At 39.0% G+C, this 14,228-nt stretch overlaps 1 protein-coding gene across 1 annotated transcript; it reads right to left on the bottom strand.

The window, feature by feature from the left end:
* Positions 1-1,015: 1,015 nt before the first annotated feature.
* On the bottom strand, positions 1,016-13,773 carry traf2a (Tnf receptor-associated factor 2a). Its single transcript, XM_033973374.2, has 11 exons — positions 13,417-13,773; positions 11,953-12,031; positions 9,823-9,921; positions 8,435-8,596; positions 7,207-7,281; positions 7,033-7,107; positions 5,174-5,392; positions 4,418-4,678; positions 3,311-3,488; positions 2,495-2,643; positions 1,016-1,290 (listed from the first exon to the last, which is right to left on the bottom strand). The coding sequence occupies exons 1-11, from the start codon at positions 13,743-13,745 to the stop codon at positions 1,072-1,074; spliced, it is 1,845 nt and encodes a 614-aa protein (XP_033829265.2). The 5' UTR covers positions 13,746-13,773; the 3' UTR covers positions 1,016-1,071.
* Between the last annotated feature and the right edge of the window lie 455 nt (positions 13,774-14,228).

The raw sequence follows: 14,228 nt of genomic DNA, 5'->3' as shown, positions 1-14,228 counted from the left end.
TTTCTCACAAAATAGGTCATATTTCCATTTGGGCAGATCAGCTGTAACACTTTGTAACTTCCATCGTAACTCAACATGCAACACATCAACAAACAACATAAAAAACAATCACACAGAACCATCCAAACTAAAATACTGCACTTGGAATTCACTGAATTCAAGCAATGTGCACCACGAATGACCACCAAGAACACTGGAGAGGCGAGGGACAGTGGACCAATGGTGAACTGCTGCACTTTTAACATGTGCAATTCTCAGCAACACACAAAAATGACATCTGCGGATCTAAAATGTCAGGCAGTGCACAATGAAACCTACTTCTCTATCACTGGGTTAGTAACTGCTAGGACTAAGTAATGGTGGAACAAGGCTCATTATGTGCAGTTTTTGCAGACTAACTTCTATATAGCGAAACACATTAATAAAACATGCACCCTTGGCTTACTGGTCACAGTAATTTATACCATATTGGCTGTAACTTTTTCACTTTTTGTGAAAAAACACGGCTTGATTATTATGAGCTGGTTAATGGCCAGACAGATGTTCACACCCGTCTTGGTTTGGTCCTGGTTTTAGCCCAGTCCACGTGTAGGCTGTTTTGGTCTGGTTCTAGTTCTGGTTTAGTCCAGGGTTAGCTCCTGGTTTTGTCCTGCAAGTATTAACGTACCCTATGACTATGGAAAGTTGACAACCATGGCCTTGACTTGCTAAAGATAACTTAATACTTCATACAAAGTGTTTAGCACAATATTATAAAAAAGGGTCAGAAAAGTAATGACAGGTACAATTTTCCTGTAAAAAAACAACAAAAAAAACCCAACAACAAACAAACAAGCAAACTGGACATAATGAGCCTCATAATTATATCTGCAATGACATTAGTGTTTTAAACAACTCCTCAACTAACTTTGGTCAATAGATTTTCTTCAAAGGGAAAACACTTGGTAACAGTAGTAGCTCTTCTTATATGCTTGTATTTTACCAATTACAAAATGTAAATGTACAAGTTGTATCTTAAGCTGATTGAGTTTCTGCCACTTCTGAACAGACTGGCAGTTCTGATGATATTACCTAAAGCCCTGTGAGGTCTACGATGGCCTTGATAAAGATGGTGTCATCTCGGATGTAGGTGTTCTTGGAGTCGAGCTTGGCAAGCGGGCAGAAGAGGGGGCACCCGCTGGCGATGTTCATGTCACTGACCGGGCGCTGGAATGAGGAGGAGGAGATGTCTGGTCTGAAGGCGTCGATGATGTGCTCGCGGTTGTTCTGGTCCAGTAGCATCAGAGTCACCTGCATCAACCAACAAAAGCAGGAAGTGGAAACTACTATTCTTATTTTGACATTTAAATATGCAGCAAATAGTGCCTCTGGTCATAGAATAAATTCTATTCATCTTTATTTCAGACTCATGGTCCATTTTTAAACCAAACAAGGACAGTGACAATACAAGCAATAAATATTTATGATACTGATTGTTATGCTGATTTGGAATAGGATTTGTAAAAGGTGCTCGGGGTTAGACAGTGTTTGGATTGAAGTTTAGTTTTATGCTTGTATTTATTTATTTATTTTAAGTGTCCTTGAGTGACTGGAAAGTTGTTTGTGAAAATGTTTTCTTTCCCCACAATGACATTTTATAATAACTTCTTAATTAACCATTATAAAGCATGAAGAAAGGCTTAATTCATAATGAACAAACCTGCAGAATATGTTCACAGAATGATGTATATGGAAACAGGTGGGATCTTAAAGGACGGGACACCCTTTCCATGTCAAGTTTGAACTGCTGCAGTCAGGGAAATGATTCCTTAGCTATAAGCCCAAAACTATCCAACTATCAACAGCTTCCTACCCACAGCAGTAAGGCTGTTAAATCATACTCTGATTGAAATTAATAATACTATTTAGACCTGTCATGACAATTACTATGCCACTTAATCGTTCAATATATGAAAGCTGGAATTATATATTTTGGAGCTCAGTATTTATCTTGTGTACAATTTCTTTGTAAAAGTGTTGCAATACTATTACATTTGAGCTGTAAAACGTTGAATAAGTGACCTCATTGGCCAATTACTGGTCCATTCCACTTTCTCTCTACTATTATATTTATTTGTTGCAGCTCATGTCTTTTAATAATACTGTCTATTTTAAAATGGTTTACTGGGATTATCTTGCATTGTATTGCATTAGTGGCATAAAGTAGTTTCAATATTATTGTTTATTGCATTATATTTCCATAGCAATATATTGAGCTTCAAAATGTGTAATTGTGACAGGCCTATTACTATTTCTATGTGTAATTTTGAACTGTACTTTTTAGCTGTGTGTATTTATCTTGATTTTTAAATGACTAAATGTTCTACACAAAGCATACATGTTTGTTTGTAGTGCTTTTTTTAAATTTATTTTTATTTTTTTGGAGACATTTTGGGTGTTAAGTGACTATGGGCCAGGCAGCAATGAATGCAGATTTGCAGTACAAGAACGTTACCTTCTGGTTGAAAGGCCACTTGAGGAGAGCATCACTGTGTCCCCTCATCACCACAAAGAACAGAGACAGATGTGTCCCACGGCCTGTCCCGTCACCGTTCAGGTAGATCCGTAAGCACATCTTATAGCCATATTTACTGGTATAGAAAGCTGCAAAACACAATACATACAGTAAATACATACAGTGGTCACTAATACACATTTTGAAGTATGATTAATTGGTACTAGGGTTGTTAAAAAAATTAAAAAATTAAAAAATAATAATAATCAATATTCAGACACTAATCAATCTTAAAACTACAATAAAAACAGTATTTTAGTACCGAGATAAACTAACTGCTACAGAAACATAATAAGCCTAAAGCATGATAATCTCTATAAACATTTTAAAACTAAAGGAATGGGCAATATATAGGTTCCACTATCAGTACTGGCCGATATTGATCAATTTGTCTTTTTGAACAGACTAAAAAAATACTTTTTGTACAGAGTAAAAATGGAAATAGAAAAGGGATATATGCTGTATGTTTACAAAAAACATGTAACAACCTATTTTGAATTCCAGAGATAGTGGAAAAAAGTGTAATTTCTGATCTTCACTTTAATTTAAGATACATTTCTGGGCCTTGCTATAGATTTTAAAAGCTACATTTCGGTATCTGCAAATATTGTTTATTGGGAGCCAGCCAAATATAGGATCAGCATCTGTTAAAAAAAAAAAAAATGCATATTGCCCCATCCCTAGTTTATTTCATTTTTATCAGTAGATGGAAGATGTGAAGCCAGAAAGATCAAATAATGTTGTTGAGGTGTGTACCAGGGGAGAACATGGCAGGGGCTCGTCCAGCCACAGCGTCCTGCCTCTTTTTGGTGAAGTCGGAGATCTTCCACACAAACACTCCATCATACGTGGCTGCAGACATCTCCCTCATCTTCCCCTCCATCTCCACGATAGACAGGTCTCTGAGGCTCACTGTGCGCTCCAGCTGACGCACCTGAACGACAGCCAGTCATCAGCGTGAAGTCATAACGTCATAACACAGGTAGGTTTGACTTTTTCACAATTTAGTTTTAAAGAAAAAAGTTGGGAAATAGACCACTTAAAGTATTAGGGCAAGTGAACTCTGGTGCATTTCCTGTATTGTTTATTTGTGGAGAACACCAAACCAGCTCCACACCAAACAAGCACACATCTGGTCCATTTGAAACCAGAGGTCACAGTGAAAATGAATAAAAGTCTTAACCTTAGTTTGAAAAAACTAAGTTTAAGACTTTTAATACCCATGTTTGCTGTTTACCAGGTTAATTTGCTCTATATTTTCAGAGTAAAACACATAAATATGGTGTTAGACTATAAAAAATATGATATGTTTGATTTTCCTCAGAGGCCTAGTTCCAGATGGCCCACAGCCCGGTTTTGGGCCCTGACTCAATGGTTGGGGACCCCGACCCTACAGGATGCCGTACCCTCTCTTGGCAAGTGGTGGAACTGTGATGTCATTGGTCATAGCGAATGCCCTCCCTAAGTACACAGAGTGATCCAAACCAATAAGTGTAAACATCCCCTTAAATGTGGGGGATATATTTATTTTACAGGGGGTCTAGAGGTCCTTCCCTGTTTTCTGTTGGATTTTAATGTGTCCAGTGGGCAAATGTGAATACATTTGTGGCATCCATTTGTAATATTATACATGTCTGCACTATTATCACTAATCAATAATAAATGTGGGCAGCAGATATAATATAAATTATTATTATATTATTAATTAATATAAAACAAATCACAACTGGTTTCCAGTTTTCCCTTAACTTTAATATTTTTAATCTATATATAGAAATAGAAACCCCAGGGCCCCACTGAGGCCCTCAGGGTAATATGACACATTGTATTATTACCATTTACAGAAGTTAGACGTGTGTGCACCTTGTTGTTGAGGAGCTCTATCTTGTCCTGGTCCAGGCGGTGCTGGCGGTTGTAGGCCTCCATGGTGGTGCAGGCCCTCTCCATCTCACGGTTGAGGACACACACGATGTTCTCAAATGTATTGACTTTGAGCTCCAGCTCCTGCAGTCTGCGGCTCAGCTCACACACTTTGGTCTTCTCACTCTGCAGCTGCAGCTCCAGAGCCGCCCCCATGGCACTGGGCAGGGGCGTGAAGGAGGTCAGGGCTGGACCGCACACACCCTGTACATGAGGGACTGATCAATCTAATGTGACAAAGAAAGTTGACTCCAGCCACACTCTAGAAGTTAATATTACTGCTAAAACTTGCTATAATTGCTAATAAAAATGGCTAAATTTACTTTCATATGGATGAAAATTCATATGGAGAAATTGTGTTTCTGTCCTATACCGAGGACACTCACTGCCAGCTCAGTCCTTGTTGACCCATATCATCAGACATATAATACTCCCTACAAGTGAAGCATAGCCAGACTGGATTGCACTAAACTGTCATAGATAAGACTATCACAATGTCTTGAGGATTCGAATCTCCAGGTGCAACTTATGGATTTATTCATTCAAATACAATTTTGAGTAATTGATTTAATCTCTTCTTATCTCTAATAAAATCAGGAAGCTTTCAATAAAGTTATAACAATGTATGTGATTAGGCAAATCAAGTCTGAAATCATAAAATAACTTCTTGCAACATAATATTTGACTTGAGATGCTAACCTGCACGGGGGGTAGTGGCCCAGCTCCCAGCTGGGACATCTTGGTCTCCAGCTCCCTCAGAGACTGGTGCAGCTCTTGCAGCTTGTGGCCGGCCACCTCCAGGCTCTGGGGCTGCAGGCTCTCCAGGCTCACTTTGATGCCCATGATGAAGTGCAGCAGCAGGTTCAGGTGCTCGTAGGAACATTGGCGCTCGTGGTCGTGCACCTTCTCCATCTCTACCTATACAAGAAAATATAAGAATAAAACAACACTTTGATACAGTTACAGTTGAATCAGTATTGCAAAGTATGACAATATAATATTTTACTCCTGAAATCGTATACTTTGGCCAAATTCTTTACTTGGAACTGGAAGTCACCAAGATAGTAGAGATCTAACAATAACCAACATAGTGAGATATCATATGATCCGATATCATGTGATTAAAGGTAATAGTGGTAACAGTAAGGAGGGCTAAATAGGACCGAGGAGAGATCGCTAGATTACTCATGTATGGATGACATCTAAAAACCTCTTCAGACCAGTTTTTTTGACAAGGGAACAACATTATAGCATGGCAGAAAGCTCCAAAAAATTGATTTTGTATAATACCCCTCTTTAAAATAGCAGAGGGAACAATATAGACCATAATAATTTGCTTCGTTTCAGTGCAAACAACATGAAGAAAACACTTTTTAAAAACACTTTTTATATCTCATTATTTTGAAATATAAAAAAAGTAACATATCTAAAATTTCTCTCCAAAATATCGCAACAGAAATCCAAGAGATGGATTGTGTGATAATGTCATACCGCAAGAATTGGATAGTGTTATGTCCCCACAAGGCAGATGTATTTTAGACATAATTTCCATACTAACATTTTATAACACCGATTGAATATGATTACATCTACTGACAATTTCATTCTGCTCCTCATATGAAAGCCCATGTCATTGGCGAAATTATTAGAACATTTATACAGCACTTTCCAACCTCCATTAGGTTCTTATAGCTCTTTACATCAAGGCGACACAGGGGAAGTGTCTTGCTCAAGTACGCATCGGTGGTATGCAGAGGATGAAGGGAGCGAGATTCAAACTACCAACCTCTGTGTCAGTGGGCAGTGGGCCTCTAGCTATTGGCGCCAACATGTAGCCACAATGTTTGCTTTGTCTCAGAGGCAATTTGCACAGATAGACATTATGAGCAGCACAATATACAAAGTACTTCCACAAATAAGACAGGTGAAATGTATTGGATTAGTACACAGCCAAATACTGATGCCAAATGAGTTAGTTATACCTCTACACATACATACCAACTTCTATTTTACGTGTACCCATTAATGTATAGCTTTAAATGTGCACTATGTAAATATTCTCATGCTCAGTCTCATGCCAGGTCTGTTAACTACTTATTGCGTTGCTTAGAATGTTCCACAGTATGGCATTAAACAACAGGTCCAATCAATGGAAACTTAGTCAAGATGTATGTTTTTCAGGATATCTGAGTAGTAATAAATACATCTAGATATGTTTGATGCCATACTGTGGAACATTCCAGGCCAAGCAATAACATCTCCATGGAGACAACTACCAGAAAAGTTACATAGTGCACCTTTAATATACCTCTACAGATTAAATTTGGACATTAGTATAGAATGTATGTATGTATATGCCGCAACATGGTCCAAAATGATCACTGCACAACACATGCAACTTGTAATAACTTCTGGATAAAACAAAATCTTGGCGAATTAAATATTAATCGTTTCATTTGCATTTGAATTACAACTATTAATTTACCAAGATCATGAGATTATCCGGAAGTCCAGCTACCAAAAACATTTAGCAAATTATGACAAAAATGTCTACTTACAGACGTATCGCAGCCAACAACATGAAATCTGCATGGTGCTTTAAACTTACTGCAGAACTTAATATGGTCCACATACTGCAAAAAAATGAAAGAAGCTAATGATCTGCAGAATCTCAGCCCAGAAATGGTAAATGAAATCAAACAGAGTCGTGGAAAACTTTGGGTTGAACGTACCTTCTCCCGGGGGATCTTTTTCTTGGCGCAGCCCTCACAGATCATCGGGTACTTGGGACAAATCTCATCATGGGCCTTCAAAACATGCACGGGAGAAAATGTAGGATAATTGTACTTACTTTGATTTAAGATGGTTCACTCTTAGTTTACAGTAATGACCAGTACATTAAAAATAAGAGCGTCCTCTATTGATATGGAAGCCCCAGATGAAATGTGGCTCATGCATCACTTATAAACTAAAGCCTGGTGCACAATAGATGACTCTAATGTTTTTGGTGATTTGAAACAACTTTTTGTCTGACATTCACATGGAGGACAGCTTTCAAAATAAAGATTTGTGTTGGACCACGAAATTATTACGTTATTTGGATCAAAACAAATACTGGGATACGAGGCTATATTATTATGTATATAGGCCTATATAATAATCCTCTATGCATGTCCCATTGGGAGGAGGCCCGGGGCAAGACCCAGGACATGCTAGAGGGACTATGTCTCTCGGCTGGCCTGGGAATGCCTTGGGGTCCCACCGGAGGAGCTGGAGGAAGTGTTGGGTGAGGAAATACTGGGAGTCCCTGCTTAGACTGCTGCCTCTGCAACCCAGCCCCAGCTAAATGGAAGAAAATGGATGGATGGATGGAGGTCTATATATTTTAGCAACTATATTTAGATCAAATTATTTACTGATAATAATTTGGGCTATGAGATATTAGATTCCAGCAATATGGCATTTTGCAAGCTCAATGAGAACACACTAATGATTAGGCTTGTGAACAGACTGATGCTGTAGTTATAGGCAGATTTTATTTAGTTAAGATAAGAGCTAAATGACAAGATAAAAGACTGTGGAACTATTAAATAGATTGTCTCCCTGTGAAGCCCTCTCGCTCAGATAGCTGCTCTCCTTGCTCTCTGGGAGAAAGAGATCACTTCCTTGCATAGTTCTACTCAGACTATATATCCTCCCTGAACTTGTGGAGAGACAAATCGGGCCTGAAATTGTGCAGCTGGCCTTACTTGTCATAAGTGCTAATAATAATGGAGGGAATTATGTTGTTGTCTCTTTTGAGATTGCAAAAGCAGCACAAGACAGGCACAAAAATAAATCATGAAATCTTGAAATGTATTCATGTATTGTGAATGTGATTTTTTTATTTTTTTATTTGAACTTGCCAGTTTACCCAGCGCTTACAAGCAGAATATGCATTAAAACCATTTGAAATCTGACCTTGATGTTCTTGAGGAGGAAAGGCTCTTTGCAGTATTTACAGTTGAGCGTTCTCTCAGGACATTCACGTTCATTGTGGCGTTCTTGCTCGTTGGCTCTCATCAGCTCTTTACAGGACGGACACAGGATGATCATAAAGTCACAGTGCCCCTCGTGGTTCGCCTATAGAAAAACACAAGACATAGGCCTGGATTTTGAAATGTTGTGTAAGTTGTGTTCATGTAACATCATAACATTGTAGAATCCCTGAACTGAACTGGAGGACAGGCCTGTTATGGTAGAATTTGCTGTCAGATTTGTTGCAGATTTGCTGATCTTGGTTATGGGTAATATCTCTGGGCCTGTCCACATGAAACAAAAACTGTCACAAACCTCAACATCTTCTGTGTAAATAAACAAAAGTGAAATGTTTTTTTTCACAATAGCTTCACAAAGAGGTGCCATTATTCAACCACAAAAGTTGAATTCTTGTCAGTTGAAAAGACTTTAAACCATATGAATAAAATAGTACATTAGTTGAGCAAATCCCAATTAAAAAATAAATATGGGGTTTAATATTTGTGAGTCTTAAGTTTGGATATTTGTTTCAAAAATGGTAAATCTCCCACAGAGTTACATAAGCTCCTGCTCTCCATTTGAAATTATTATTCAAATTATTATCATCAACTTGGAGAATGTGAACGCACCCTGGTGGGACTGTCTGTATTTGGGATGGTTTACATCACGCAAGTAGAAGTAGGCTCAGTAATGTCCTGTATGTAAACTTTACAGTGCGCTCTTGTAATTTGACAAAGTATTTTGGTACAATCAGGGTGTAACATCAGAGTAGGAGGGTGCATTTCTCCAGAAAAACAGTCCACGTCAGGGAAGTAGATAACAAGAGAATTATGCTGCTAGTTCCTCACTCAGTCCAAATTGGTATTGGTTGAGCAATACTGGCTGAGAAAATAATTATCATCATATAAAACTTGAAAATATCACACTAATACTAAGGTTCAAACAGACATACTGGCTATTGTTTTTTTTTTTTTTAATGGTACTTTGTGTAACATTCTGGATGTGGCACGTCACCTACACGATTCCATGGAAATAGAAAGTTAAAACTATACTTTGGAACATTCTCCACTGAGACAGATAGGTTTTATGCCATACTGTGGACGTGTGTAATGTAAAATCATGTCTATTTTTCTCCACTTCTCCTATTGTCTAGTCTTCACCAGACCATGAATATCATAAAGCAGTTATTATTAGTTATTATTATTAGGGTTGGACAAATATGGACTTTTCATGAGTAGTTTTAGAATGACCTTGATCTATATATATCAGACCTGTTATAGAACCACATGTCTTCAAAGTGCCAACTATATTAGTGTACTTGGCATGTTCACCTCAAACTCCTTGATAGTACCAGTCCAGGTGCAGCCTTCATTGGGGCAGACTGCAGCCAATGCCTCCACCTCTCTGCGTGCTGCGTTGTCCGGAAATGCCTGAACACATCACAACACAAACAGCACATCAGTGACTGAAGTTTCAATCTAAGGCTCATATTTCAGTGTCATTTTACTGTCTCTCTGTGTCCTTCTGTCTCTATGGTGCTGTGGGACTAAAGGCTAAATCTACCCTGAACCTGACCTGTCTGGCAGTGTTTGTTTTGTTGGCTCTGGATACAGAAAAAGCTTATAATTTGGCACATCAAATCATATGGGATTAACCTCTGAATTAAATAAACTGTATCTGAAATGTCCAAAATGTTGGTACCTTCTTCAGAGCAGAGAAAAAAAAATTTCTATATTTACAAAATCAATTTTGTCTTCTTTTTTCAAAATTTGACACTGTGAATACACTCCTGATCAAAATTTTAAGGCCAGTTGAAAAATTGCAAGAATTCATATTTTGCACTGTTGCATCTTAAGAAGGTTCCAAGTAGTGCTTCAAAATGCAAAAAGAAGAAATGGGAGTGAGACCAAAACAAATTTGAGCAAGCAATGTACTGCAAACAACCATGAAACTGAAATGAGCTGTTCATCAGCTGATCAAAAGTTTAAGACCACAGCCTTTAAAAGCCCAAATCTTCGCAAAAATGTGGATTCAGTATCATTTTCTGTCAGGTATCTACAATGACACGACCTCCTGATGGCAAACGGAAAAAAGCATTTTCTCTTTGAACATGGTTGGATTGTTGAGCTGCATCAGCAAGGCCTCTAGCAGCATGCCATTGCTGCTGAGGTTGAACGCAGTAAGACAGTCAATTATAATTATTAAACTTCTTAAACGATCCTGAGGATTATGGGAAAAAAAGTCAAGGCTGTCTGTCAAGACACGGGACGATCCTCGGCCCAAATTAAGCTTGTCACTGGTGCCAACTGCAGTCCCAGAACCATTAGACAGCATCTGCGAGAGAAGGGTTTTAAGAACAAAAAACGTCTTCAAAGACCTTGTTTCCTTCAACAACACAAAATTGCCTGTTTGGAGTTTGGATGAGAGCACCAAACATGGGACATTGAAAGGTGGAAGAAAGTTTTATTCTCCAATGAGAAAAAATTTAACCTTGACAGTCCTGATGGCTTCCAGTGTTACTCGCGTGACAAGGAGATCCCACTTGAGATGTTTTCTACACGGCACAGTGTAGGGGGCGCCATCATGATCTGTGGAGGTTTCTTGCTTCAATGGAACAATGGAGCTCCAGGTTGTGCAAAGGCGTCAAACGGCAGCTGGCTGTGGAGATGTTGCAAGGATGTTGTTGTTCATGACTGAAGGCCATCGTCTGTGTGGTAATGACTGGGTTTTTCAACAGGACAACGCTGCAGTTCACAATGCCCACCTGACAAAGGACTTCTTCCAGAGAAATAACATCACTCTTTTGAACCATCCTGTGTTCAACTGATCTAAATCCAACTGAGAACATTTGGGGTTGGATGGCAAGGGACGTTTACAAAAATGGACACCAGTTCCAGACAGTGGATGCCCTTCGTGAAGCCACCTTCACCTCTTGGAGCAACATTCCCACTAGCCTCCTGGAAATTCTAGCATTAAACATGCCAAAACTGATTTTTGAGGTGGTAAACAAGAATGGCGCAGCTACTCATTACCGAGTCCTTTTTTTGAAATTTTTATTTCTATTTTAGGGGGTTTTGAGGGTTTTGATCAGCTGATGAACAACCCATTTCAGTTTAATGGTTGTTTGCAATAAATTGCTTACTCAAAAGATTTTCTTATCCCATTCCCATTTCTTCTTTTTGCATTCTGAAGCACTACTTAGAACCTTCTTAAGATCCAACAGTGCAAAATGTTAATTCTTGCAACTTTTCAACTGGTCTTAAAATTTTGATCAGGAGCATATACTTAATGCAAAGAACAAATGTAGCAGTTGTTATAGCCTACATCTGTATTGTTAAGTTACAAAGATTTGATTGTGATGTAGAAGGAGTTTTGTGGTTTGACTAGTTTAGTTATATTTGTATACTGAGAAATCCCCTATGACAGAAGTGAAAGCACCAGGTAAATATAGAAGTACTTACACCTCCTTGCTTGAGAATAGAAGTGGGTTCTTCAAACAGGTCCTCTTTGATACAAGCATTGCACTTCTGTGGACCAGAACTGAGAGAAAAATACAATCAGTCCACTGTTAAATCAGTTTACCTGCAATTAAATATGTCTCTGTATTTGTAAAGAAACAGACATTTACCAAAGTAAATGACACATGACCTAATGTTAATAAGCTGAAATACATTTGTAGTTTGACTTCATAGTTCTTCTAGGATTTTCCTGTTAACACTTTAACATCATCTGAAATAGGAATGCCCCAAGCTTAGGAACTTAATTCATACATTAATAAGCATTTGTGTTAATTAAGGTTTTAAATAAGTAAGCCTGAATCTGCATTTGTGCTTCTTAAGGTACTAAGTAGTATGTATCGTATTATCTGTATATTTTCTTTTTGTTGACTTTTTATGTGAAGCATTTAGATCAGCAACAGAGTCCAGTGACAAAATAACAAGAAACACAAAAATATAGCTAAACTAATGTCTCACACACACACACAAAGTTAGACATAGAGCCAAACGAGTGACTAACGATCTAAATGAGACACAGACAAAATGGCAGACTGGCCACAAAAGCCACCAGTCCCAACCAGGTGTCTTCAATAGGGGAGGCGGCTGCAGGTGATTAGCCAGGTTGGAAAACAGTTGTCCAATCAAGATCGAGGGCTCAGCACACACAGCCAGGATTTAATGGGGAAAGTGGACAAATTCGATCACACACAAAACATAACACACAGATACTAACAAATTAAAGCACTTAAGGCCTGGAGCTGTAACAGCGCTATATACATCAAATTGAATTGAAATGAATTAAGTAGGCTAGTTACTCAGTCTGCATAATTATTAATAAACAATTTGTTAATTAACCCTTTGTTCATCCTTTATTAAGGCTAATTAAGTGTTACTAAATGTATCCTCTCCGCATACATTTCACCTTGATTCCAACAGTGCATCTGGGCAAGCTCTCAGAAGTAGATGGGGATAAGAAACCTGTACAATATCATAACGTAAGCTTACTTTGTGGGAGGGAAAAAAGCATCCTGGATCATCCCACATTGATGCTACTGTTGGAACATGCTGGAACTTTGCTGCATCCTCATTTGTGATGTGAACAACCTGACAATTTCAACTTTAAAAGGCACATTTTGCACATAAATGAGGATTTCTGCACACAATATCGTATGCACAGCTCTTTTTTATATTAATACTGTTTGTTACCAGATGTTTATAGATGAATAGAGCACCATAATCTCACCAACACCAGAATCCTACTATTGCACCATATTGTGTCGCTAATATGTCATCCACCCTTTACACAATCAACCCTAATTCTCAATTCATCTGAGGCATCCCCTGTGCCATCAAGCTCAAATCTGAAAATAATGATGATGAATGGTGAAGTGAAGGCTAGCTCCTCGATAGCCACAGCGCACAGCTCACCTCACTATCTTGTTGAAGCAGTAGGAGCAGAAACGGTGTCCGCACTGAGCTTGCAGGGGCCTCCGCAGGATCTTCTGACAGGAATTGCACAAATGTTTATCCTCGTGGTTATTGGCCAGGATTTTCTTCGGGAATCCCGGCTTGTTGCCTTCCAGGGAAGATGGTGGAGACGGCTCTTGCGCGGCCATTATCCCCCTACAACAATATCGGGGTACGGCGGGGTGTGGACACTTCAACTCATAGGAGCCTGACCGAGCCGTGTCAGCAGACTCTGTCCATTTCTCCTGCTGGACTGTGGATTCAAGGCAAAAGAGATGTCGCCCAAACATACATTTTACATTTGGGCTGATGATGCGTCCATGTGAAGACAGGGCAGCCGCGGAGGAGGAGAGTTGTACTTACCTCCGTCTGCCGCTGGAGGGAGAGTGAGCAGTGTGAATGAGGAAGCAGCTGCGCTTCACTGGATGGACCTGAGCAAATGTGCGCAAAGTTCACAGCATTTACACAAGACGAACAACAGGAAGTGGTGATAGAGGCTGTAAATAAAGCAGTGAATACACATACAACTAATGCATTCACAACATAAGCATTTAAGAGTTCAATGACACGACATGACGTTCTGACATGGGTGCAAAAGAGTGTGTAGTTTAGTTTCTAATACAGCTACTCACCTTTGTAGCTGTCCTGCAGTCCAGAGTGGGGTGTGTTCAGGAATTGACCCAAAAGACATAAGCCAGGGGTGTCCAAACTTTTTTTTATGAAGGGCCACGTATAAAATCACAGACAAAGCCGAGGGCCGACTGAGGGCCATA

Source organism: Periophthalmus magnuspinnatus, chromosome 9 (assembly GCF_009829125.3).
Source record: "Periophthalmus magnuspinnatus isolate fPerMag1 chromosome 9, fPerMag1.2.pri, whole genome shotgun sequence".
Lineage (NCBI taxonomy): Eukaryota > Metazoa > Chordata > Actinopteri > Gobiiformes > Gobiidae > Periophthalmus > Periophthalmus magnuspinnatus.
The sequence above is the reverse complement of the archived record's forward strand: the minus strand, read 5'-3'. Positions and strand labels throughout refer to the sequence as shown.